Source organism: Myotis daubentonii, chromosome 18, assembly GCF_963259705.1.
Source record: "Myotis daubentonii chromosome 18, mMyoDau2.1, whole genome shotgun sequence".
Classification (NCBI taxonomy): Eukaryota; Metazoa; Chordata; class Mammalia; order Chiroptera; family Vespertilionidae; genus Myotis; species Myotis daubentonii.
The window spans coordinates 21,850,007-21,877,739 of NC_081857.1; the positions used below are offsets into that span (position 1 = coordinate 21,850,007).

General features: G+C 43.3%; 1 protein-coding gene and 1 pseudogene across 1 annotated transcript in view; one reads left to right on the forward strand and one right to left on the reverse strand.

Annotated features, from left to right (window-relative positions):
* Positions 1–979: 979 nt before the first annotated feature.
* AXDND1 (axonemal dynein light chain domain containing 1) overlaps positions 980–27,733 on the reverse strand; it is a 62,805-nt gene continuing 36,051 nt past the window's right edge. Inside the window, exons 17-26 of the mRNA XM_059673344.1 lie at positions 21,321–21,522; positions 20,208–20,301; positions 17,776–17,975; positions 16,748–16,844; positions 14,472–14,582; positions 11,537–11,644; positions 9,564–9,668; positions 6,422–6,504; positions 4,711–4,934; positions 980–1,091 (exon numbers count right to left, since the gene is read on the reverse strand). Of these exons, the coding sequence (XP_059529327.1) occupies positions 1,006–1,091; positions 4,711–4,934; positions 6,422–6,504; positions 9,564–9,668; positions 11,537–11,644; positions 14,472–14,582; positions 16,748–16,844; positions 17,776–17,975; positions 20,208–20,301; positions 21,321–21,522 (1,310 nt within the window). The 3' untranslated portion in view covers positions 980–1,005. The remainder of the gene's footprint in view (positions 1,092–4,710; positions 4,935–6,421; positions 6,505–9,563; positions 9,669–11,536; positions 11,645–14,471; positions 14,583–16,747; positions 16,845–17,775; positions 17,976–20,207; positions 20,302–21,320; positions 21,523–27,733) is intronic.
* LOC132221054 (mitochondrial import receptor subunit TOM40 homolog) lies at positions 12,203–13,576 on the forward strand (annotated as a pseudogene).

Consider the following 27,733-nt stretch of genomic DNA (forward strand, 5'->3'; position numbering starts at 1 on the left):
AATAAGGCTGGGGTTCTAGAGTTGGGGTGGGGGTGTCTGAGGTTTAAGGAACAGGCAAAGGTCTAAAATTTCAGGAGATAAACCCAAAGGAACACCAAATCTGTGAGCCAAAGCAGATGCAGAAATCTCACCACAGTGTTTGGAGCCTGAAAGATAAGAGCAAATCCAAGTGACCCAGGAGCAGAGAAATCAGAAGGAGCTCTTGCTATGTGACTACCCAGAACGTGCACTTGTCATTTGCAACTTATTTTTGCAGGTTAATCCACCTCTAGTGCCTAGGAGAATCCCCGGGCACAAACAGAACAGACAAATAAGGCAATAAAAGCAAAGAATGAAGATTCTGGGTGAACTTTCAGCAACACCGGCCTCTGTGAAGGAAAGCGTCTGAACATGGATGGCCCGTGGCCATTGTCAAACAATCTAGACACCCGTTCAGCAAGCTGGGGGCTCTGACACCAACCAGCTCAGTGACCTAGGGGGAGGCTTATAACCATTCTGGGCTTCAGTTTCATCTTCTGAGAAATGAGGATAACAGTATGACCCCACCTCCTTTATAGGGTTCTTGTGAAAATCAGAGAAACCATAAGAATGCCTGAAACCAGAAGAAATTTGAAAATGCTGCAGAAACCTATGAGTAATATCAGGATCTTCTCTTTTAAATTGAAAAATAATGCTTTTTATTTGTCATTCTTCTCTTCAAAAAGCATTATTTTCTTAACAGAAACAGACACTTTTCGCAGACCTCTGGTAGGAAATAATTGAGGAGGCGAGCAAACTTTTGCACAAGCTCTTTTTAATCTGGGAAGTAAGCTAATATACTGATTCCCTACAGCATCATGTGACTTTTAAAGGAAATGTTTTTGCGTGGTTTGTCGTGGCTTTTCTCATAGCTATTACAATGGAAGTCCTTCAGTTGAGGCACAGTGTCAGCTCAACAGCACAGAGATACCTGGGTGCAATCAGGTGCGGGGGGGGGGGGGGGGGGGGGCGGCGAGGCCCAGCACGCTATGGGTGTGGCTTTGGTTTGCCCTTACTGGATTTAATCCGGATTTTGGGTTTGCTGCCCACAGTACTCCCCTTGCGTCGTGCCTCTGAAAGACAAAAGCAATTAGAATGTTACACTAACACGATCTCATGATTTACTAAAGACTTTTTACTTTATAAAGCATTTTTTTGTAAATTACCTTTACCTGAGGGTACTTTTCCCATTGATCTTTAGAAAGAATGGAAGGGAGGAAGGGAGGGAGAGAGAGAAAGAGAAACATCGATGTGAAAGTAACACATCAAATGGTTGCCTCCCACACACAGCCTGACCAGAACCAGGAATAGAACCTGCAACCCAGGTATGTGCCCTTGACTGGGAATCGAACCCATGACCCTCCAGTGCGTGGTGCGTGGACCAACGCTCTAACCACTGAGCAACCAGCCAGGGCTACAAAGCAATTTTAAAATTCTATTCTGCCTGAGTAACTGCTAAGCTACCAACACATTCTGTGCCAAAAATTTGACTCTAAATTTGATATTGGGATTCAGAATGAATTTTCCTAAAGTTTAAGTGTAGTCAGCCTGAAGTCTGGGTCCCAGAAGGGGACCATGTGGTCAAGGAGAGAAGAGAAAGAGGAAGAACATTTTCTTCTTCCATCTTGTACACACCCCACGCTTGGTGAGAAAATATTCAAATAGAGCTAGTATCCAGAATCCTGCTAGATCCATCCCTGCACCCCTGTTCTTTCTCTCCAGCCTCCTGAACACAGACCCTACACACGCCCTACCCTTGGGATGACTACAGGAGGCCTTCTGCTATCACACCTGCTGTGTCTGGCTGCTCCATGACACAAACTTCGTAATCTGACTCCTTCTGACTGGCTGTGGCCACCTCCATCCCACACTTGGTCACCTTGTTCGCACCCTTGTCTTGCTTTTAAATGTATCTTCCCACTCCTAATCGTGGGCCTCACTGAGATCAGATTTAGCTTCGTAAACACCCTTTCGATTCCTTTCTTCGTTCATAGCTGAGAGCAAAATTATTAAAAATATTGATATAAAACAAAAATAAATATCTCTCCCTACTCTGCCCAGATTTTCTCTTTACTTGGCATGCACCAGGCTCCTTCCTTTACCGTATAGAATCTTCCATTCTTTCACTGCACAACTCTCAGGAGAAGAGTGGTCTGCCTGCACTAACTCGTACAAATATGATATTGTATATGCCATATGGGTATCACATTGCTCCAGAGCTGTTGCTAACTCAATGGAATGTCTAACTTAGGATTTTCCAGAGAAAATGTTCCAGTCACCTGCATAGCATGGGGACTGCCTTACACAGGAGCCAATTCCCCTAAACTTTTCAGAGCTTCCCATCCGTTGTCCTGGGAACAGACCACAGGTTGAAGATGACAGCAAAAGTAAAAAAACAGTCTCCAATGTTAGAGATATTGAGAACTGCTTGAGGGAATATTATAGCACTCATTAGAGGTAAGAAAATAAAGAACTGGGGGGTTGTGTGTGGGGGGGCAATGGGGAGATAAAGACACCTATGTAATACCTTAATCAATAAAAAAAAGAAGAAACAAAAGAAAGTACTAAATGCCAAGCCCTAGCTTGTTTGGCTCAGTGGATAGAGCATTGGTCTGTAGACTGAAGGGTCCCGGGTTCAATTCTAGTCAAGGGCACATGTCCAGGTTGCAGGCTCGATCTCCACTGGGGGGCGTGCAGGAGATAGCTGATCAATGATTCTCATTATTGATGTTTCTATCTCTCTCTCCCTCTCCCTTCCTCTCTGCAATCAATAAAAAAAAATATTTTTTAATATATTTTTATTGATTTTTTACAGAGAGGAAGGGAGAGAGATAGAGAGTTAGAAACATCGATGAGAGAGAAACATCGATCAGCTGCCTCCTGCACATCTCCAACCCAGGTACATGCCCTTGACCGGAATCGAACCTGGGACCTTTCAGTCCGCAGGCCGACGCTCTATCCACTGAGCCAAACTGGTTTCGGCGATATATATATTTTTAAAAGAACTAAATGCCTTTTCCATTTAGTATAATAAAGGAGATATTTTCATTACAGAAAACCCAACAAGTACAGAAAAATAAAGACAAAATTTCCCATAAAATTCCATCAACCAGAAATAATGTCTGTCAGTATTTGGGCATATTTACTTCTGGCCTTTTTTCTAGCTTTAAAAAATAGTATTGTATGCATGCATATTAGCATAACCAATGGACACAGACACTGGGGTAGTGGGGGCTTGCCTGGGGTGGGAATGGCTGGAGGGGGGGATTAATCAGGGAAAAAGGAGACATATGTAAAACAATAAATAAATAAGTAAATAAATAAATAAAATAGTATTATAATTTATTTCTTGTGTTTAATATGTTAACACAAGAATTTGTCATGTCTTATAAACTCCTTGTAAGCATCATTTTACTGTATTCAGGTATATTAATGTAGCATAACTTATTTAATTTTTCTTCCATAATTGGAGAGATTATTTCTATTTTTTTCCTACTATATATAATGATGCACTGAACATCTTTATGCATTAAGTTTTTTTCTGTATTTACGATGATTTCCTTAGATTCTCAAGTGAAATTAATTTTTTTTTTTTTTTTTTTTTTTTTTACAGAGAGGAAAGGAGAGAGATAGAGAGTCAGAAACATCGATGAGAGAGAAACATCGATCAGCCGCCTCCTGCACATCCCCTACTGGGGATGTGCCCGCAACCCTGGTACATGCCCCTGACCGGAATCAAACCTGGGACCCTTCAGTCCGCAGGCCGACGCTCTATCCACTGAGCCAAACCGGTTTCGGCTCTCAAGTGAAATTATTAGGTCAAAGCATATGTTGCTTTTAAAGGCCGATCCACACATACTCTCAAGTTATTTTTGTCTGTCGACCGACAAGTTTTCTATAAAACTAACTACTTTGCCCCTCTGACCAGCATTGTATTCTTTCGTTTTAAACAATCTTTGCCAGTTTATAAGTCAAAACTGTATCTCAAGTTAGTTTACTAGTCTACAATTATTAGTCATTTCGTTTTCCTTTTTGTGCTTTCTGAATAAGAGAAGTTATGTAATTAAATGTATATGCAATCCTATGAGAAGTAGAAGATCAACACTAAATTTATTGATATTCTTCTAAAATATCTATGACCTTTGCCCTGGCCAGTGCTGCTCAATGGTTTGAGTGTTGGCTCACACACCAAGGGTCTCAGGTTGGATTCCCAGTTAAGGGAACATACCTGGGTGTTTTTTTTAACGAAGGGATACTGTTGGATTTGGTTTGTTGGATCACATCAATGAGGAGAAGCCAAAATTAACTTCTGAAAGGGGGTTCCTTGGGTATTGATGGAGACTTCCAAGTACCCAAAATCAGATTTCATTAAGAAATGATAAGTATGTTCTTAAATGACTGCAATTCTGACATTATCATTCCAGGTTGGAATGCACGCAGGAGGCATCCAATTGACGTGTCTCTCTTACATCCATGCTTCTCTCTCTCTCTCTCTCTCTCTCTCTCTCTCTCTCATTCTCTCTCTCTCCTCCTCCTTCCCTGCCACTCTTTCTAAAAAAAAAAAAAAAAATGAAAAAAATATCGTCAGGTGAGGATTAATGAAGAAATATATAAAATAAAATATCTGGGACCCAATCAAGTTTTCTTTCATAAATACAACCTAAATCAAGCAAATCAGAAAGCAAGCCTCACCTCTCTGTAAAGGTTTTACGGAACTGCCTGCTGAAATGTCCTCTTCTTCTTCTTTTTCTTCTTCTGCTGCTCTTTCGCCGTCATGTTCTTCTTCTCCTTCAACCACCTTCTTCCTAGACTGCACTATTTCCTCCAGGTCTTTATTTCTTATGAGGGTAAAATGAAGGTTTTCATTTGTGTCATCAAACTTCTCCTCTGCTTGTCTGGCTCGGTTTTCAAGCTCTCTGATGTGGACAAAGTCCAGAGAAACACAACAAAACGGAAAGGTTCAAAAAAGTATCATTCGTATATAAAAACTCATTGCCTAAAAAAGGCAGTAGGATGAGGTAAATGTAGTTAATGATGAAGGGTGCAAATAAGGGAAGCAGCAGCACCCATGATTAGCCAAGATTTGGAGGCCTGGGAGCTACTCTGGGTGATAGTGTCAGAATTGCAGTCATTTAAGAACATACTTATCATTTCTTAATGAAATCTGATTTGGGGTACTTGGAAGTCTCCATCAATACCCAAGGAACCCCCTTTCAGAAGTTAATTTCGGCTTCCCTTCATTGATGTGATCCAACAAACCAAATCCAACAGTATCCCTTTGTTAAAAAAAAAAATTAAAAAAAAAAATTCCTAAGCAAAGGTGCTCAGAAACACACAGCTTTCCCCCCCTTCATTCCTTTCTTTTTCTGCACCTTTGAAACCAGATTTTACAATCAAGAAAACCAACTTGAGATGTGCTTCTTAATTACTACAGCACATAACTTATATGCCTATGCTTCCATTTTGGCATTCTCAGCCATTTTAACTATATTGTTCCTCCTACTTTTGGGGTTTTGTAAATTTGTTGTTGTTGTTGTTGTTAATCCTCACCTGAGGATATTTTTTCCATTGATTTCTAGAGAGAGTGGAAGAGAGGAAGGGATGAGGAGGGAGGAAGGGAGAGAAGGAGGGAAAGAATCAGAGAGGGAGGGAGGAGGGAGGGAGGAACATCTATTGAGAGAGACACATCGATTGGTTGCCTCTCACATGTGCCCCAGGGCTAGAGATCAAACCTGCAACCCAGGTACATGCCCTTGACCAGTAATCAAACCCATGACCTTCCGGTGCTCGGGCTAATACTCTAAGCCAGTGATGGTGAACCTTTTGAGCTCGGCGTGTCAGTATTTTGAAAAACCCTAACTTAACTCTGGTGCTGTGTCACATACAGAAATTTTTTGATATTTGCAACCATAGTAAAACAAAGACTTATATTTTTGATATTTATTTTATATATTTAAATGCCATTTAACAAAGAAAAATCAACCTAAAAAATGAGTTCGCGTGTCACCTCTGACACGCGTGTCATAGGTTCGCCATCACTGCTCTAAGCACTGAGCAACAGCAGAAAGTGCTACATTCCTTCTTATACACAGTAGTTTCTCCCTGTTACATCTATTTATCTAGTTCATGTATTAAAACATACTGAATTGGATCACTTCTAATTCCCCCTCTCCCTCCCTGCCCCAGCTTTGACTTCCTCCATCTCTACTGTGAGTGAGGACAGCTATTCCTTCTACAGCATGTAGTTCACTGACTCTAGCAGAAGATTTGGAGACACCCTTCCCACTAGTGAAGATGGGAAGAAGCACAGGAGAACCAAAGTCAGCCAAGAAGTGTGGATTTCTCAGCCAAACCTCCTGGCCAGCCTCTTCATCTTCTTACCATTGTGGTGCCTCATACTCACACTAACTTGTCCTGCATGTGTTCAATTATAGATATTGCTTCACGATACTTTGAGGCCAAGGTACCTTCATTAGCTGCTTCTCTCTGACAAAGAAAATATGTGCGATGAATAAACTGAAAAGTCCCACAGTTGATACTGTATTTCCTCAGGATGTTCTGGACCAAGCCTTTCCGAATATGTTTTCTACTATCCATATTTACACAGTAGATAATTAAGCCTACTCTTAATAACAAAAATAGGGATTTCCTGTTGCCAAACAGCATCCCAGCTTTCAAATTATTTATGCTGTGTGTGGATATATATTTGATTAGAGTTGTAAAGAAGAAGCAGAGGAAACAATACCAACAGAAAGAAACAGGGAAGGAAGAAAAGACTTAAAAATAAATAAAGGGTAAACATGTTACTCTATCAAATCAAGTTAAATATCAAGGAAATTATCTATATTTATCTTAATAACTTACTTTACACTAAGCACATAACATTGCAAAATCCAATAAGATGTTTTAGTCTGATATGGAACTTCATAAATATCAAGGCAGTAAAAATATGGGGCGGGGGAATACCTTTATTTTTTGAAAAATATATTTTATTGATTTTTTACAGAGAGGAAGGGAGCGGGATAGAGAGTCAGAAACATCGATGAGAGAGAGAAACATCAATCAGCTGCGTTCTGCACACTCCCCACTGGGTATGTGCCGGCAACCAAGGTACATGCCCCTGGCCGGAATCGAACCTGGGACCCTTGCATCCGCAGGCCAACGCTCTATCGACTGAGCCAAACCGGTCAGGGCGGAACACCTTTATAATGGTCCTAGAACTTTGTGGAGGAATATTAAATCTGTTTTTCTGATGAGTTTCTGTAGCCACTGTCTAAAAGTTTCTAGTTTCCCAGTAATTCTTATGGTTGGAGGTATGTGCTTATCATAGGTCTCAACAGAAACTGCTTAGTAGATTTATTTAAAAATTGGTCAAAAATTGACCAATAAATTGTTAAATTAAGGAAAGGATGCTTATTTTAAAATAAGGTTTACACCCAACAGGTATGGCCCAGTGGTTGAGCGACGGACTATGAACCAGAAGGTCACAGTTCAATTCCTGGTCAGGGCATGTGCCCAGGTTGTGAGATCAATCCCCAGTGGGGGGTGTGCAGGAGGCAACCAGTCAATGATTCTCTCTCATCATTGACGTTTCCATCTCTCTCTCTCCCTATCCCTTCCTCTCTAAAATCAATAAAAAATCCCATCTAATAAAAGAGAAACATGGTAATTAGCTGTACATCCGCTACCCTTCCCATTGGCTAATCAGCATGATATGCAAATTAAGTGCCAGCCAAGGTGGTAGCCGGCAGCCAGGCAGCTTGAAGAGAACATGAGGCTTGCTTGCTTCAGTGACGGAAGACTCCAACGTTCCCCGCTGCCGGCCTCTGAGCTTGCAGTTTGAAACATTGTTACAAATATAGAAGCTAAACAAAACCCAGGAAACCTGCTTTCAGCCAGCCGGGATCTCAGAGCTGGAGTTGAAACAGTGTTTCGATTATAGAACCCAAACAAACCAGATACCTGCTTTCAGCAGCGGAGGCCTAAGAGCTGGAGCCAAGCCTCAGAGCTAAAGCTGGCCCAGAATAAAAAAAAAGAAAGAAAAAAGGGGGCAGTTGGGAGCTTCAGTCACCTGCCAGCCTGAAAACAGCCCTCAGCCCCTCCCCCAGACTGGCCAGGCACCCCAGTGGAGACCCCCACCCTGAAGGGTGCGTGACCAGCTGCAAACAGCCATCATCCCCTCATCCAGGCTGGCCAGGCACCCCAGTGGGGACCCCTACCCTGATGCAGGACATCCTTCAGGGCAAACCAGCCGGCCCCCACCTGTGCACCAGGCCTCTATCCTATATAGTAAAAAGCTAATATGCCTCCCAGCACCGGGATCAGCAGAACCGCGAGGCCTCCCGGCACCGGGATCAGCGTGACAGGGGGCAGCGCCCAAACCCCCTGATCGCCCTGCGGCTCTATGTGTGACAGGGGGCGGGGCCACAACCTCCCTATCCGCCCTGCTCTGTTCGTGATAGGGGAAGGTGCCCCAACCCCCTGATCAGCCCTGCTCTGTGCCTGATAGGGGGGAGCTCCCCAACCCCCTGATCGCCCTGTGGCTCTGTGTGTGACAGGCGGCGGTGCCCCAACCCCCTGATCAGCCCTGCTCTGTGTGTGACAGGGTGCGGCACCCCAACCCCCTGATCAGCCCTGCTGTGTGTGTGACAGGGTGCTGCACCCCAACCCCCCCCCCCCCACGGGCCCTGCTCTGTGTGTGACAGGGTAGAGCCATAACCTCCCCATCGGCCCTGCCCTGAGTGTGACAAGGTGCGGCACCCCAACCCCCTGATCCACCCTGCTCTGTGTGTGACAGGGGGCGGTGCCCCAACTTCCCTATTAGCCCTATTCTGTGAGTGACGGGGAGAGCTCCCCAACCCCCTGATCGACCCTGCTCTGTGAGTGACAGGGTACGGAGCCCCAACCCCCCTGATGGGCCCTGCTCTGTGCATGACAGGGGGTGGCGCCGCAACCTCCCCATCAACCCTGCCTTGAGTGTGACAGGTGGCGGTGCCCCAACCCCCCAATCGGCCCTACCCTGAGCGTGACTGAGGGTGGCATCGCAAACTCCCGATCCTCCCTGCTCTGTGCATGACAGGGGGCGACGCCCCAACTCCCCAATCAGCCCTGCTCTGAGCCCGAGGTGCTGTACCTAGGGATTGGGCCTGCCCTCTGCCACCCGGGAGCAGGCCTAAGCCAGCAGGTCGTTATCTCCTGAGGGGTCCCAGACTGCAAGAGGGCACAGGCTGGGCTGAGGGACCCCCTCCTCCCCCTCCCCGAGTGCACAAATTTTTGTGCACCGGACCTCTAGTATATATATAAAATAAAGTAAGGTTTACAGAAGAGAATAAGAAGTGTTTGTTGTTGTGTTGCTTGATTGAGAGTTTTCTAGGGATGATGCTAGGAAGGAATAAAACAGGATCTGGAAAATATATTACTTAGAACCCCTTGGTCCTCTTGGGGAGATAAAAGTTATGTTGGAGCTGTACCATTTTTATATCATGTTAAGTTTCCTAGTTTTTCTCTCTAGCTTTGAATTTCCTAGTTGGGTTTCAGATACATACCCAGGAAGATAACCTATTTGCTCCAGATAGAGGTCTGGAATAAACGTTTTCATCTTCTCCAATGAATCGAATGAGTTTTTCATCCTCTGTAGATGTTGAAGGTTCCTAGGGCACAGGAATACCACAGACCTGTCAGTGAGCTCGTATGTGACCCAGTGACACAGTGGCATGGCAATTGCCTGGTACCATGTTTAAGCTTTCGTTTTTCCATTTGCTTTAATCATTTAACGAACATTTTTGGAAGACTTACAGCAAATACTGTGCGATAATTTAGTGTGGATGGGGAAGTACTGTCGGACAAAGGGAGATGCTGTGAGAAAAACAAAGCAGATTTCTTCTAGACCTCAGGAACTTATAGCACAGTAGGAGAGATAGACAATAAAATAATTATGGTATATGTGATTACTACTAGCATAGAGGCATAGTCCAAGAGCTGTGTATACCCAGAAAATGGCCCTCCATTCTGCTGACACACAGAGAAATTTCTACAGAGAAAAAGATCTTTGAAGGCTAAATAGGAGTTTGTAAAATAGAGAAAAAATGGCCTGATATAAGGCCACAGAAGAAGGAAAGGGAAAAAGGAGGTGATGCTCTATAGCAGTGGGTCTCAACCTTGGCTGCACATTAGAATCACCTGGGAATCTTTTTAAAAATCCTGATTTCTGGGCCTCATCCTCCGGAAATTCTGTTTCTTTGTTACTCATGTTGTGGCCCCACCCCATAACAAAGAAACAGAATTTCCGGAGGATGAGGCCCAGAAATCAGGATTTTAAAAAGATTCCCAGGTGATTCTAATGTGCAGCCAAGGTTGAGAACCACTGTTCTATAGATTTAAAAGATATGACAGAGTTTAGTGGCCAAATAATAATATTTTCCATTTATGTTGCACCTTCTATATGCAAGAACTGTATCATAAATAGAACAGAAAATGCTGGTCCAAAGAGGCTTGAGTGTTGTATAATATTTTTGTTCTGTTGTCCTGCATGTACAGCAAGTAAAGGACCTAGGTCATGGGCCTGGGTCATGCCAACATTTAAACTATTTGCAGAGAAGAAACATCAGGGAAGTAAAGTAAGACAGTATAAAGAATGTTAGATAATCATGATGAGTTCTGAAAGCCAAAGATGGCATTCATTCTAGGAATTAACCAGGACTTATCTGGGTTTGAATGCTGGTTGTGCTATTTAGAGTCATATGATTACTGATTTTCAGTTTTCTTATCTGTAAAATGGGGGTGGTAATATTTACTTTGAAATCATGTTGGGTAGATAAAAGATAACATGTGCAAAGTATGTAGCTCATGCTAGGCATCAGTTATTAGTATCTATCATTATATTTCTGTTATTATTACAAGTGCCCCAGGAAAGGTTATTACTACTAATGCCTCAACAGGGGTGGAGACAGGGTAAGGAAAAGAGAGATGTGGAGATGGGCTTGGGAGGGGAGGGGAAAGGCAGCTCAGAATGGGAGCTGAAGAAGTGGAAAAATGAAGTTTACACTTTTTAAAGAATTTGGCGCCTGGTTGGTGCTCAGCGGTTGGGCATCAACCCATGAACCAGGAGGGCACAGTTCGATGCTCAGGGTTCAGGGTGGATCCCTAATAGGGGGCGTGCAGGAGGCAGCTGAGTGATGTTGATGTTTCTCTCTCCCTTCCTCTCTGAAATCAATACAAACATATTTTTTAAAAAAGAATTTGGCAATGAAAGAATAAAGAAACAGCATCGGGGTGAGAGATTGATTATTCAGTTAGTAGGAATAGAGGTGTGAATGAGGCTAATGGAAATGGCTGGATTTGAAATGATAGGAAAAGGGACACTTCTTCAGAAAATGAAGAGATAAGTTGTCTTCAGATATGGCTGCATCTATATGAGGAAAGGCGTTTTGTTGAAGTTGAAGAGTTTACTCCAGATGATGTTTTTATTTTCAACAGTACATGTAGAAGTTCTTTAAAAAATGATATCAAATCATCTTACTTCTGCTTTCTCCTTTTCTTTCTTCTCAAATTTATCCTCTGTACCTTCTTCTTTATCCTCTTTAAAAGGTATGTCCATTTTAGCCTGGATTAACTCTTTTATAATGTCCTGTGAGATAAAACAATAACATAATTACTTAGTACAGCTTAATATATATTTATATCTTAGTGCTATATTAGCAATTATTAATTAAAAAATATTCAAAGGGCACTAATCCTGTGACTGGGCCCTGTGCTAAGGATAAGGATACAAAGTTAATAAGAATGGTCTCTGCCCTCAAGGTGCTTACAATTTAGTGCACAAGGAAATGCTATGGATTCATATATTATAGTCAAATACTAGATATACCCCATCTTGCTCTGGTAGAGTATAGGGGTCAAAGAAAGGGTTGGTCAGGAAGGTTTCCTGAAGAAGATAATGTCTGAGTTTCGTCCTGAAGGATGAGTAAAAGAAAAACAGATGGCACAAGGGAGAGGATACTAATACGCACATAAGTGGCTCGGAGAACAGAAGTACTGCAGTTCAACAGGACAGAAACGTAGGAGACAAGGGCACAATCACAGTCTGTCACGCAGGAAGACTGGGCTTTATCATGAAGGCCGTGAGACACAAAAGGGAGAGGACAACGGGCAGGGGCTGAAGTGCTCAAAGGAAGAAACGACGTTGATGGGGAGACTAAGATGGCAGGAGAGGAGGGTGCCTGTGCAGAAGCAGTAAGCCTGAGGATTTGCCTCAGGAAGTGGCAGGCTGCTCTCCACGGAAAGCCATCCTTTCCTTTCTGAAGCGGGAGGCAACATCCTTCACCAAGAAAGTGGAGAGAGGGCGGCGGCAGCAGTGGGTTCGGTTGCGCGTGGCGCCCGGGGTGGGAGCGGAGCCCAGGCTGGGAACAGGCACTGCCGCCATCGCCCGTGGGGAACGTGCTGGCCGCTAGCTCGCCGCCCACGCCCGCCTTCGAGGGGCTGCCGCCGCCTCCACCCTCTCCTTCGGGGCGGACTGGGCGCCGGGGCTGGCGCGGGTGGAGGTCCAGAACGAACCCCCACCCCCCACCCCCCACAGGCGCCAGCTCTGCAGGGACCGCGGGGCGATGGGGCCTGCGGCTGCCTTCCCAAGCCGGGCGCATTCGGGAGAGACACCAAGTGCAAGGAGCTGTTCCCTATTCAGATGGAAGGTGTCCAGCTCACAGTCAACAAAAGCTTGAGTAACCATTTCCCGGTGAACCACACAGTAGCCCTGGGCACAATCTGGGAGTCCAACTACCATTTCAGGGTCACATATGTGGGGACAGGGCAGCTGAGTCCCACGGAGGCATTCCCCGGGTTGGTGGGTGACATGGACAATAGTGGCAGCCTCAACGCTCAGGTCATTCACCAGCTGGGCCCGGCCTTAGGTCCAAGACGGCCACCCAGACCCAGCAGTCAGTTTGTGAACTGGCAGGTGGACGGGGAGTAGGGGGTTCTGACTTCACAGCAGCTGTCACTCTCAGGAACCCAGCCGTCAGGTGGGTCCAGGAATCCTCGTGGCCCACGACCGCCAAAGCATCCGCCGGGTGGAGAGCTGGTCTACCCCCGGCGGCCTGGGGAGGAGGGTACCGTCATGTCTCCAGCTGGGAAATACATGTGGAACTGGTTGGCGACAGTAACGTGGGGCCAGGCGGGCATGCATGGGACATACTACCACAAAGCCAGTGGCCAGCTGCACGTAGGCGTGGAGTTTGAGGCCAGTACAAGGATGCAAGACATGAGTGTCTCCTTCGGGTACCAGCTGGACTTGCCCAAGGCCAACCCCTTTTCAATGGCTCCGTGGACAGCAACTGGATCGTGGGTGCCACGCTGGAGAAGAACCTCCTGCCCCTGCCCGACGCTGGCCCCCGGGCCTTCCTGAATCACCCAAAGGACCAGTTCCAGCGTGGCTTTGGCCTCACCTTTGGCTGAGCCCCTCCTGGCTCCTGCCTCCCACTCCCTCCCTCCTTGAGATTCCCCCTGCTCCTCCCCCATAGGGAGGGGAGACCTAAGCACCCTTCTTCTCCCTTCCCTCCCTCCTTGGTGGGGGGGGGGCAGCAGAAATGAGGGGACCATCACCCCAGCAGCCAAGTGGGGAATTCTAGAACCACGGGTGCTTCAGGATTCGGAGCACCAGGAGCTGTGTGTCCAGTGGACCTGGGGCCCAGAGGGGTTCTGGAATCGAGGGGCACACCAGATTCTGAGCACCAGGGACAGAGGCTGCCAGACAACCTCAGGGAGGTGTTGGGGCATCTCTGCTGCCACCCCCTCCAAGAAAGATCTTGGGGCCCCACTCCAAGGGGGCAGCAAGAAGAGGAGCTTCCCCATCCCAGTCTGCCTCCACCCACTTTCCCATCCACTCCTTACTATAAAGCATGTTTATAAGTTATGGAAGAACCAGGACATTTTACAGAAAAAAAAAAAAAATATATATATATATATATATCTTACCTAATAATAGGCAAACATGTAAATTAACCATCCCTTGGCTATGCTCACCAGCCAATCAGGAGAGTATGCAAATTAACCCAACAAAGATGGCGGTTAATTTGCATACGTAGGCACGAAGTGGTGGAGCGAAGACTGAAGGCTCTGGCTGGAGCAAAGGCCTGGGTCCCGGGTGCTGGAGGAAAACCAGTGCCGGCAGCCAAGGGAAGGGAAGGCCTATTGCATGAATCTCTTCGTGCAATGGGCCTCTAGTATATATATATAACAACAACAAAGAAGAAAGTGAGGAGAGATGTTTGGGTGGATAACTCTCTCCCTGAGAAGGGAGAAGAGCTGCCAATGCTCTTGGTTGGAGCCGAAATTCTCTTCTGATAGAGTAAGTGAATGAGGAGGATTCGGAACACTCATTGCGAAAAGTCGCTGACCCCTTATCTATTAAGATACAGGAAGAACCTGAATAATGATGCGTGCTAGCACGTGACAAATACCTCTTCTTCAATCAGGTGGTCCTCTTCTTCCTCTGTCAATAACTTTATTTTTCTGCCTTTGATCCCAGAGAGGAGTTGAGAGCATGTGGTGATCCACTCACGACATTCCTTCTAAGAGATAAAAAGATCATTACTAAGCAGAAAAAAATCAGAGTACACCAACTCATTTATTCACTCACTCCTACTGAGGAGCTGTTAAATACAACCCTCTAAATATAACTTCAATTAACATTGTATCACTTCAGTTCATTGATTTGTGCAGAAGGGTTTTTCTATAGAGACCTAAAACCCCATTGTTTGCTTATTGACATCATTATAATGGGATAAGAAGTAGTGAAGTGTCATAAGATTAGATGCAGAAACATTGTTGGATTTACGATGGGCAAGCAGTCTGTCCCAACAAATATACAACTGACCAGTTCACACTCTGGCTGGTGTTGCTCAGTTGTTAGACCACTGGCCCGTGCACCAAAGGGTCGTGGGTTCAATTCCCAGTCAAGGGCATGTACCTGGGTTGCAGTTTCGATCCCTGGTCCCGGTTAGGGCATGTGTGGGAGACAACAGTTACTGTTTAGATGTCTGAACTATTAACTAACCAAAATAGAAGGCAATTGAATTTTTTGTGGGTTTTTTTTCAAGTTTTATTAATATAAACAACATATAGCATTGTATGTAAGTTTAAGACATATGACATAATGATCTGATAAATATATATATCAAAATGATTACATTAAATTTAGTTAATATCCATCACCTCACATAGTTTGTTATTTTCTTGTGATGAAAACTTTTAAGATCTATTCTCTTTAGCAACATTCAAATATACATTTCATCAAAGGACATATACAGATGACAAACAATCCCATGAAAAGATGTTCAACATCAATGGTCATTAAGGAAATGCAAATTAAAACCATGATGGCATACCACTACCCACCTATTAGAATGTCTAAACTTGAAAAGACTGATCGTTATCAAGTGCTGGTGAGGATGTGAAGCGACTAGAACTCTCATATACTACTGACAGGAGTATAAAATGGCTTAACTAAAGGGTGCCCCAAAATTCACGCAAGAACTGATTTTGATAGAAAACACAGGTTTATAATAATTGTAAATTTTTTTATTGATTCATAAAGTATACAGTATAGGGTTATGTATGGAATAGCATATCGGGTAAATGGCCTCCACGGCTTTGCTGGCACATACGCATTCTTTTGTTGGAATTTTCCATGACCGTTTTTGCATAAATGTGGCTGAATTTTCATGAGGCTCATTTTCATCTTGATGGGTTGGTTAATCGACAAAATTGTCGAATTTGGGGTTCAGAAAATCCATGAGTGATTGTTGAGAAACAAATGCATCCACAATGTGTCACTGTTTGGTGCGGATTTGGGGCTGGAGGCACCATCGGACCATTCTTCTTCGAAAATGTGGCTGCTCAGGCAATAAGTTAATGGTGCTCGCTATCGCGACATGATAATCCAGTTTTTATGTATGCTATCCCCTACATAACCCTATACTGTATACTTTATGAATCAATAAAAAATTTACAATTTTTAATTATAAACCTGTGTTTTCTATCAAAATTACTTCTTGCGTGAATTTTGGTACACCCTTTACTTTGGAAGATAGTTTGACAGTTTCTTAAAAAGTTAAACATACACATGCCATATGACTCAGCCACTCCATTCCTAGTTATTTACTTAGCCAGTTAACTGCCACAATATTTTGAATTTAATTAAAAAAGGTTGGCCGTGTGCGTCTATAGATGCTTATGGCATACAAATGGTTAAGAGAAATGAAAACAACGTACATAAATATGCATTGCAGTTTTATTTATTATAATTGAAAAGTGGGAACAATTCAAATGCCCACCAACAGAGAATGGGTAAATCGTGTATATCCATACAATGAATACTACTCAGCACTAAAAAAAACATAAAATATGCTTTATGATAAAAGCAACAATATGTGTGAACCTCAAAAAAAATTTGCTTAGTCAAAGAGGTCAGACCAAAAGCATACATTTTATATGATTCCATTTACATACATTCTAGAATATGAAAAATCATCTTTGGTGTTAGAAAGGTGATCAGACATTGGCTGGGATGAGGATGGTATACAAGGAAACATTTCTTATCACAGTCATTATTTTATGGGTGTATGCACATTTTAGAAATTATCAAATTACACACTTTAAATATGTGTAGTTTGTTGTAAATCAATTAAACCTAAAATGTCTGCTCAGAACAAACAAAACAAGAGCAAGTGGTTACCTTCATGTTATTCAGTTCATGAAGTTCCTTAGCAGGATTTTTTTGTAGGCTGCCGGCGATACTCAGAGCCATAGCTGTTACCATCCCTTTGCAACAACTGGGGGGGAAAGCACACACACACACACACACACACACACACAGAGCATGACCTATTAGTAGTGGTTCCCCTAAGTGTTTTAAATCCAAGTACAGTGGAAGTTTACCATTAACAATTAAGCTACTGATTCACCAAAGAGTATAATTTGTCTCTTTCTCATTTTTTACCCTTGTCTTCTTCACTCCCTTCCATTCCTCTCACTTTTGACCATTGGTAACATTGAATGGAAATGAAGCGGGTAATTGGCTAGATTATAAAAGCTACTTGCCAAATTTGAAGTAATCAGAGACAGTAGGCTTACTAGTTAATAATTTACAATTTTCCAGACTTCGTCTTTATTTGGTGGGAATCCTCTAGCTTTCCAGACATAAGGTTTTTAGAAAGAGATGTTTTGGTTGGTGTTTATTGAAATATAAAAAAGTATACTTTCAGCTTTGCATGGAATTACCCAGGACACTATAAGCTTCTTCATAAATGCCCCAGCCTGAGGAAAAGTGCGAAACGTTTCTTACTTAATGGAAGTGAGTCTTTTTGTTTTGTTACTAATTGTCACTCCCACATCTATAATAATAAAAGTGTAATATGCTAATTAGACCAGATGTCCTTCTGGACGTCCTTCCGGATGACCTTCCAGATGAAGCCGGGGCTGTGAGGGCCAAGCCCCTTGCACGAATTTCGTGCATCAGGCCTCTCGTCTGTACATACGTCCCATCCTGCCCATGCTAACATTGTTTTCAAATGAATTCTAAAGCCATTGGGAAAACACCAAAATCTCATATTCCAACTGGACAGTGTCAAAGCTAATTTAAGTGAAGAACTGGTACTTCTTTCCAGGTTTTAGAACAACTCCTCATTGCTGCCCTCTCCTGTGCTTTATGTCACATTTAATCTTCAAAGGGGCAGAAATAAAAAGAAAAACAGATCGTTTTACCCGTTCAAATAACTGGTGTATCGGGACAGATTTTTGGCCAGTGCAATTGCGTCTAGCTCTAACTTTGCAACTCCTATATCATGTTTTTCATCACTTTCTTTCTCCAACTCTGGGAGACTGTCTCGGTCAGTAAAGTCAGGTACCATTAATATCAGCACATTTACCATCCACTTGACCATAGATATATGCAATTCATCCATCTGTTAAAAAACAGTTATAATACAAATGACCCATTTTATATAAATCAAACAGTAAAAACCATGCCAAATTTAAAAACAGATGATCATACCTGCATCCAATTTTTAGCAATGCTATCATCACTATGCAGCTGGTATAACTATATATATATATTTTTTTTCTCACTATACTACATTAAACTCTTCTTTAGCTTGGTCAAGGGTATTAAAACTACCGTTACCAAATTGTTCACTAAGGCATCCTAGGGCTCCACAGTGAACTCTCCAGGATGCCTTGGGATTTTAAATTCTTGAGGGAAATAACAGTGATATTTGACATCTGTCAGACATAGCATGAACCTGACATAGTTCACACACTCAACATCAGATGCACTATATCACTTTTGCAAAGCTGATTTTATTGGTGGTGTGGTAAAAACAAGCTCTGTGTGAGCCCTGGCCAGTGTGTCTTGGTGGTTAGAGCATTGGGCTGCACACTGGAGGGTGGAGGGCTGGATTCATGGTCAAGGGCATGCCCCTTGGTTGCAGGTTCCATCTCCAGCCCCAATGGGAGGCAGGGTTCGTGTGGGAGGCAACCAATCGCTGTATCTCTCTCACATTGATGTTTCTTTCTGCACCGCGCCCCCCTCCAAAAATCATTGGAAAAAATATTCTCTAGTGAAGATTAAAAAAAACGAGTACTGTGTGAAAATCTAAGCGGAACAGGAAGTAAAGGTGGCAACATTCAATATGATTCCAAGGTTAGAAAAGTTGTACAGTGCCCCAGTACATACATCCCTTAGTAATTTTGATGGAGAATAAAAGTTTTTTCCCAATGTTTATGTATGTAAAAAGGTAAACTGAGACATTAAGTTTTACAAAGTTTCTTTCAGCAAAAAACAATTTCAATTGGGCAATGCCAAACCTGGAAAATGGTTAGGGGTGCTTTGTGGGCAGGGGGAAGGGCAGAGATGTTTATAATTGGCTGTAATTATTTACATGTTTGCCTTATTTGGGAAAATTTAGTTATTTGGCTGTTACATGATAATTGTTCTTCCAAATCACAGAAATTTCCCCCAACCCTGGATCCATACTTCCAGTGTTGATATATTTGCTCCTCAACTCTTGGTTCTATATATTTATAACTAGGGGCCCGGTGCACGAAATTCGTGCACTGGGTGTGTGTGGGGGGGGAGTGTCCCTCAGCCCAGCCTGCCCCCTCTCACATACTGGGAGCCCTCAGGCGTTGATCCCCATCACCCTCCAATCGCAGGATCGGCCCCTTGACCAGGCCTGAGGCCTCCGGCAGAGGTGTCAGGCCTGGGCAGGGGACCCTCATTTCTCCCCATCACTGGTTCTGCCCCTGCCCAGGCCTAACGCCTCTGGCTGAGGCATCCGGCTCGGGCAGCGGGGACCCGCAGCTGCAGCGGCCCCGCGATCGTGGGCTCCGCTTTAGGCCCAGGCAAGGGACCCCTAGCTCCTAGGACTGCCAGCTTCGACCGTGCCCAGCTCCCATCGCTGGCTCCACCCCTACTTCCTGCTATCACTGGCCAGGGCGGAAAAGGCACCTGATTCTCTGATCATGGCTGGGGGGCAGGTCAAAGGCGGCCCCAGGGCCGCCTTTGCCCTGCCCCCCAGCTCTTAGCTCCCCGCTGGGTTTCTGATCACTGTCAGTGGCAGGGGGCTTCTTCCTGCTTTCCCTTTCGCCTCCCTGCATTGTGCCTACATATGCAAATTAACCGCCATCTTGTTGGCAGTTAACTGCCAATCTTAGTTGGCAGTTAACTGCCAATCTTAGTTGGCAGTTAATTTGCATATAGCCCTGATTAGCCAATGAAAAGGGTAGCTCGTACGCCAATTACCATTTTTCTCTTTTATTAGTGTTGATGTGTTGTCATATACTGTAATGTGATGATTCATAAGCAATATTCCCATATAACTGATGAGCTCTGCCTTTCAAATTCCTAATTTAAGTAATATTAAAATGGATTAAGTTCATTTTATCATATTAAGTTTACTTATAATAATTTTTTTCAATGTAAATTTAAATTATAATTATGAGGTGAAAGTAAATGTAATAAACTAAGACATCCTCTAGAAATTATTTCATGTTGTGCTGGCTAAGAAGTCAATGTAAGTTCCCATTTTGCCCTCACAATCTCCTGCTTTAATTGCATAGGCATGACCTGATTTTTCCTTAAAGAAAACTCTCAGCCAAGGCAAAATTAACCTGGCAAATCCCTATTAAGTACATACGTGGCGCTGAAGTTCAATGTTACCATTAGCAATCTCATTGCCCATCTCCACGTGCCAATGTTTAATCATGCTATATATATGTGCTGCAAGTGCCCTGAAGGAAAAATTAAGTAAAATAAAGATAAGTGACTTACTCAGAATATAAAAGTAACTATCAGTTAAAGGAAAGGGTTTTATTTGGGTGGGCCTCGCTAGTATACTTAGTGTTGACAAATGTTTGAGAATTCAAAGGAAGGTGAATGAAAACCTTGAATTATCAGGAATATTGGCTAACATCCATAGCAATTAGCATGATGCACTTTGGATAATGTAGATCTTACCTTCAGTGCTAGCTCTCTACTATAAAAACTCACACTCACATGCTTTATATTCACTCTTAGACCAATGAGACCAAAAAGTGAGAATGAATTTTTAAATTCTCTCAAGAGATCAGCATCCAGCATGACAGTGTGAGGAGCAAAGCTGACCCATTTCTCAGTAAAACTGGTGAGAATTACTTCTTTAAAAAAAAAAAATCGAGCCCTGGCTTGTTTGGCTCAGTGGATAGAGTGTCGGCCTGCAGACAGAAGGGTCCCGGGTTCGATTCCAGTCAAGGGCACATACCTTGGTTGCAGGCACCTCCCCGGCCCGGGCCCAGGTCAGGGCGCATGCAAGAGGCAACCAATTGATGTGTTTCTCTCACATTGATTTTCTCTCTGTCTCTCCCTCTCTCTTACACTCTCTCTTTATAAAAATCAATGGAAAAATATCCTTGGGGGAGGATAAAAAAAAAAAATCAAAAGCCTCTAAAAATGGTCCCAAGAACAAAGAGCAACTGAAGAGACATCTCTTCGAGACAGTCTCTGAAGATTCAGTGAGAAAGACAAGAATCTATGGTATCTGAACCATGATTGCCCCCACTCTTCCCCTTCCCAGCTCAGTGAGGCAGAAACTCCACCGTGGGCCACTGCAGTCACGAACACAGGACTCCCTCACCCTCCTGCTCCCAGTCAGATGGACTTTCTTCCTGGGAGGAACAGGATTTTAAGGTTTGTCAGCTGACCCCAGCTCCCTGTGGCTGAGGCTAGGTTCTGGGAAAACGCAATTGAGAAGCAGAGAGCTATGGGAACTTACGAGCCAGAATCTGCGTCAAGGTTCTGTGGAACAGTACCAACAGTGTTTAACAAGATATCCGTCTGAGCTACCATTTCATTAATTTTTTCAGTAAGTGCCTCCCATTCTTCGAGAAGCACGTCAGGAAAATCCAGATGCTGGTCGATCTTGAAAGAATAGAAGTCAAGAGTACTAATCAAACTTAAAAGAATTTTAGTGATACCTAGAAAAGTGAGAAAAGCATGAATTGTTAGAAGTATTTGTAAGTTTACTATTTCTTTTTTAAAAAATATATGTTTTTATTAATTTCAGACAGGGAGGGGGAGAGAGAGAGAGAGAGAAACATCAATGATGAGAGAGAATCATTGACTGGTTGCCTCTTGCACGCCCCCTGTTGGGGATCGAGCTTGCAACCCAGTCATGTGCCCTTGACTGGAATCGAACCTGGGATCCTTCAGTCCGCAGGCTGATGATCTAGCTAGCCACTGAGCCAAACCAACTAGGGCCAAGTTTACTATTTCAATAATAAATTATAAAATACTAATGGGCAGGGGCGTATCTTTTTTCACCTTTTTATTATCCTATAGCTTGCTTAGCAAAAATCTTATAAAGAGAAGTTCCTAGATAAATGTTTAGTGAATACTGTATAATTAGTGCTTTTCTGACTGATAGACTATTTATTTGATTGCAACCTATACTCTAAGTCTCTTATGTTCTCAGCTGAGAACCAAATACATTAAACCCAGAAACTATGAACTACAGTTTTCTGAAAAAGGCATTAATTCACTGAGTCTTTCTGTTAAGAAGACAATGGTGATAAACAGGTTCTTCATAATTATAGGACAGTTAATAAGAGAAATGAAATATAGTTCTTGAGTTATTTTTAAGTCATTGTTCAGGTTTTCATGAAGTTCATAGTTTTAGTCTGAACCAGAATCAAATATGGATCCTAGTCTTTGAATTGATTCACGTGAGATCATGGCAAAATAACAACTTTATACCTCTGTCTTATGTCATTTGCAAAATAAGAAATACAAATGCTCCTATCTCAGAGATATATAAAGAGAAATAATTTAAAAGCAAACTTTTTCTTATCCTTGATGAAAATATTTTCAATGCCTTCATCAGTCAACTTTGACCACCGAGGAGTATTCAAAGTGATCTGTTAATTTCACTATCACTCTTCATTTGGACTCTCATTATTGTAAACCATTTACTAAATCATTTTTGTCTGCCCACAATAGGAATATTCTCATAGATAAGTATTGCCATTTTATCTGTAACTATATTACTGCTGTAACAGATCATTAAGATTGTGTTTCCCCATCTAGAGTAGTTTGATGTTGAACAACAGTGGTAGTCAATGCATCAGAGTTGCCTGGAACACTTTACAGAGAAGGCCTGATTCTTAGGTAACATATGACATAGTGATTAAAAGTGTTCTGATGGGGAGAACCAAGATGGCGGCATAGGTTAACGCCGGAGTTTGCTGCTTTGAACAACTACTTCAAAAGTGAAACTAAAACACGGAACGGACATCACCCAGAACCACAGGAACGCTGGCTGAGTGGAAGTCCTACAACTAGGAGGAAAGAGAAACGCATACGGACACTCAGAGGAGGCGCAGTGCTGAAGTCAAATTCTGAGGTGCGGAGTGTGCGGAGCGGGCTGGCGGCGGAGGGCGCGGTTGTTGTTTTCAATCGGGAGGGAGTCGCAGACTCTGAGCTCCAGATCCGGGCGAGTCTTTAGGGACCCAGACTCAAACGGGAGAAGCGGGACTGTCTGGCTTCGGTCAGAGCGAGTGCAGCTTTCTCTCTGAGCTTTGCTGCGGGTGCTGGGACTCAGAGAGGCAGAGCCCCTGGGGACAGGACTGAGAGCCGCCATAACTGTTCTCTCTGGCCCACCCTGTTGATCCTGTGCGACCCGCCCTGCCCACGCCCTGCACAGAGGCATTTGCCGGATAGCCTCAGGCAAAGGCTAGATTAGCACCTCCCTAGAGGACAGAAGTTCTCTCACTGCTGACACAGCTGATTCTCATAGCCACTTGGCCTGGAGGTCAAACCCTCCCTGGAATTAGCTACAACAATCAAGATTTATCTATAAGACTGCGAACAAAGACCACTAGGGGGTGCACCAAGGAAGCATAACAAAATGCGGAGACAAAGAAATAGGACAAAATTATCAATGGAAGAAATAGAGTTCAGAACCACACTTTTAAGGTCTCTCAAGAACTGTTTAGAAGCTGCCGATAAACTTAATGAGATCTACACGAAAACTAATAAGACCCTCGATCTTATATTGGGGAAACAACTAGAAATTAAGCACACACGGACTGAAATAACGAATATTATACAGACGCCCGACAGCAGACCAGAGGAGCGCAAGAATCAAGTCAATGATTTGAAATGCGAGGAAGCAAAAAACATCCAACCGGAAAAGCAAAATGAAAAAAGAATCCAAAAATGCGAGGATAGTGTAAGGAGCCTCTGGGACAGCTTCAAGCGTACCAACATCAGAATTATAGGGGTGCCAGAAGATGAGAGAGAGCAAGATATTGAAAACCTATTTGAAGAAATAATGACAGAAAATTTCCCCCACCTGGTGAAAGAAATGGACTTACAGGTCCAAGAAGCGCGGAGAACCCCAAACAAAAGGAATCCAAAGAGGACCACACCAAGACACATCATCATTAAAATGCCAAGAGCAAAAGATAAAGAGAGAATCTTAAAAACAGCAAGAGAAAGAAACTCAGTTACCTACAAGGGAATACCCATACGACTGTCAGCTGATTTCTCAACAGAAACTTTACAGGCCAGAAGGGAGTGGCAAGAAATATTCAAAGTGATGAATAGCAAGAACCTACAACCAAGATTACTTTATCCAGCAAAGCTATCATTCAGAATTGAAGGTCAGATAAAGAGCTTCACAGATAAGGAAAAGCTAAAGGAGTTCATCACCACCAAACCAGGATTATATGAAATGCTGAAAGGTATCCTTTAAGAAGAGGAAGAGGAAGAAAAAGGTAAAGATACAAATTATGAACAACAAATATGCATCTATCAACAAGTGAATCTAAGAATCAAGTGAATAAATAATCTGATGAAAAGAATGAACTGTTGATTATAATAGAATCAGGGACATAGAAAGGGAATGGACTGACTATTCTTGGGGGGGAAAGGGGTGTGGGAGATGTGGGAAGAGACTGGACAAAAATCGTGCACCTATGGATGAGGACAGTGGGTGGGGAGTGAGGGCGGAGGGTGGGGCGGGAACTGGGAGGAGGGGAGTTATGGGGGGGGGGAAAGGGAACAAATGTAATAATCTGAACAATAAAGATTTAATTAAAAAAAAAAGTGTTCTGATGGGTTTTTAATGTCTCTCATGGGTTTTGGAGGGCGAATTTTCAATATGTCTCAAGGAAAACTGGGATATTAGGTCACCCCACGGGAAATAAATTGAAGTTCAAAATCTGCTAAGGAGTAGAGGCCCTGGTAAACGCACCAGGCTTTCACTTGGAACCCCTGAATCCCTGAAGGGCTACACCTTAGAAGTAAGGGTAGAATAGAATAGAATGGTTCTTGCAAAGCCTGGAGCCACACTTCATCTCAGCTCAGTCCCTTTTTGGATTAAAATGATCTACTCCTATCCTAAATAACCTGCCAGAATAAAAACTAAAATCATTCTTTTGAAATATAGCATCATCCAGAGTCTTAATTATTTCTATAATTTATCACACATGATGTCCAACATCAATCAGAAACAACCAGGAATATGAAAAGAATAGACTCAAAACCAATACAAATTACAGACAATAAAAAAGACCTAAGCAAAAAAGAAGAGAGAGAGAGAGAGAGAGAGAGAGAGAGAGAGAGAGAGAGAGAGAGAGAGAGAGAGAGAGAGACACGTAAAACAGTGTGGTGACTGTGGGGTAGGGGGAGGTGGAGATGGAAGAGGGTATGGGGGGGATAAATGGTGATGGAAAAAAAAATTTAAAAAAGACTTAGTATACCTGAAACTAAGATAATATCATATGTCAACTGTAATTTTAAAAATGAAAAAAAAAAGACCTATAAGAGAATTAGATATCATCCAATTATCTAAAATTGACTGTAGTGATGGTTGCACACACCTGTGAATACACTAAACATAATCAAATTGTACACTTTACACAGGTAAACTGTATTGTATAAGAATTACATCTCAACAAAGTGATGCTCAATGGTTTATTTTGCTTTATTTCTAAAACTATTCAAGTACTATCTTGATTTTAACTATTAAGTGTATTGAAAATAATTATTATTAAAATCCTTTCTGTCGGGGAGAAACTAAGATGGCGGCATAGGGAAACACCGAAATTGCTGCCTCCTACAACAACTTCAAAACACAATAAACAGACAAAACGGACATCATCCAGAACTTACAGGAAGGCTGGCGGAGTGGCCATTCTACAACTAGAAGGAAGGAGAAAAGCACATTGAGGGTCAGGAGCTGCGGAAGTAAAGTGCAAAGGTACGGAGGCTCTAGAGTGCGCGGAAAGGGGTTGGTACCTGAGGACGCAGCTGTCTTTTTGAATCGGGAGGGAGTCACAAGCTCCCGACTGCTCTGAGCTCCGGTTCCCGGAAGTCTCTGGGGACCCAGGACTCATACAGGGAGAAACTGGACTGTCTGGCAGCAGGCAGAACTCGGAACTCGAGGGCAGCTTTCCCTCAGAGGTGCTTACAGCAATTGGATTGTTGGAACACTGAGACGCGCACGCGGCCCCTTAGGGCAGGGCTGAGAATCCACCATAGTTCCTTGCTCCAGCCTTTGATTCCCTGAGACCCCGCCCCACCCAGGCTGCGGCAGAGGCTTTTGCATATGAATGCCCTGGCCCTTTGCAACCTGAAAATTACCTAACAAATTGCAGCTGGGCCACAGACCCAGAACTTCCAAGAGAAGGCCCAAGGCCCCAAAGAAGCTTGCATTGCTTCACAGCTGGGCCTCATCAGGGCACCTCCAAACTCCAAAAAAGGAAGGGGAATCTGCAGTTCTCTTCATAGCTCCTGCTGGGTAACCTCCAAGAGCCAGTGTACCCAGTGGTCAGAGGGGGACCATCCGGATTACACTCCTCAGATCCATAAGGGACACACCCGGGGGCAGACTCAGTGAGCACCAAAGCCCCACTGAAGCAAGTCTTGCCCCAGAAGGGTGTCTTCAGCACAGAAGTTCTCCCACTGCAGACACAGCCGATTCTCACTGCCAATTGGCCTGGAGGTCAATTCCTCCCAGTGATCCTACAACAATCAAGGCTTAACTACAACAAGACTGTGCACAAAGCCCACAAGGGGGTGCACCAAGAGTGTCCACCTCAGGTAACTGGGGAGGCTGAGCCACTGGGCCCTACAGGACACCTAGCACACAAAACCACTCTACCAACACAGGGAAGCATAAAAAATGCGGAGACAAAGAAACAGGTCACAAATGACAGAAATGGAGGAAAGCAAACAACTGGATATAGAGTTCAAAACCACGTTTATAAGGTTTTTCAAGAATTTTATGGAAACCGCCGATAAATTTAGTGAGACCCTCAAGAAATCTAGTGAGACCCTCGAGGATATGAAAAAGGACCAACTAGAAATTATGCATACACTAACTGAAATAAAGAATAATATACAGAAATCCAACAGCAGACAAGAGGATCCCAAGAATCAAGTCAAAGATTTGAAATACAAAGAAACAAAAAATACCCAACCGAAAAAGAAAAAAGAAAAAAGATTCCAAAAATATGAAGATAGTGTAAGGAGCCTCTGGGACAACTTCAAGCGTACCAACATCAGAATTATAGGGATACCAGAAGAAGAGAGAGGGCAAGATATTGAAAACTTATTTGAAGAAATAATGACAGAAAACTTCCCCTACCTGGTCAAAGAAATGGACTTACAAGTCCAGGAAGCGCAGAGAACCCCAAACAAAAGGAACCCAAAGAGGACCACACCAAGACACATCATAATTAAAATGCCAAGAGCAAAAGACAAAGAGAATCTTAAAATCAGCAAGAGAAAGACAGTCAGTTACCTACAAGGGAGTTCCCATACAACTGTCAGCTGATTTCTCAACAGAAACTTTGCAGGCCAGAAGGGAGTGGCAAGAAATATTCAAAGTGATGACTAGCAAGAACCTACAACCAAGATTACTTTATCCAGCAAAGCTATCATTCAGAATAGAAGGTCAGATAAAGAGCTTCACAGATAATAAAAAGCTAAAGGAGTTCATTACCACCAAACCAGCATTATATGACATGCTGAAAGGTATTCTTTAAGAAGAGGAAGAAGAAAAAGGAACTCTTACCATTTGCCACAGCATGGATGGAACTGGAGAGCGGATAAATACCACATGATCTCACTCATTTGTGGAATATAATGAACAACATAAACTGATGAACAGGGACTGATCCA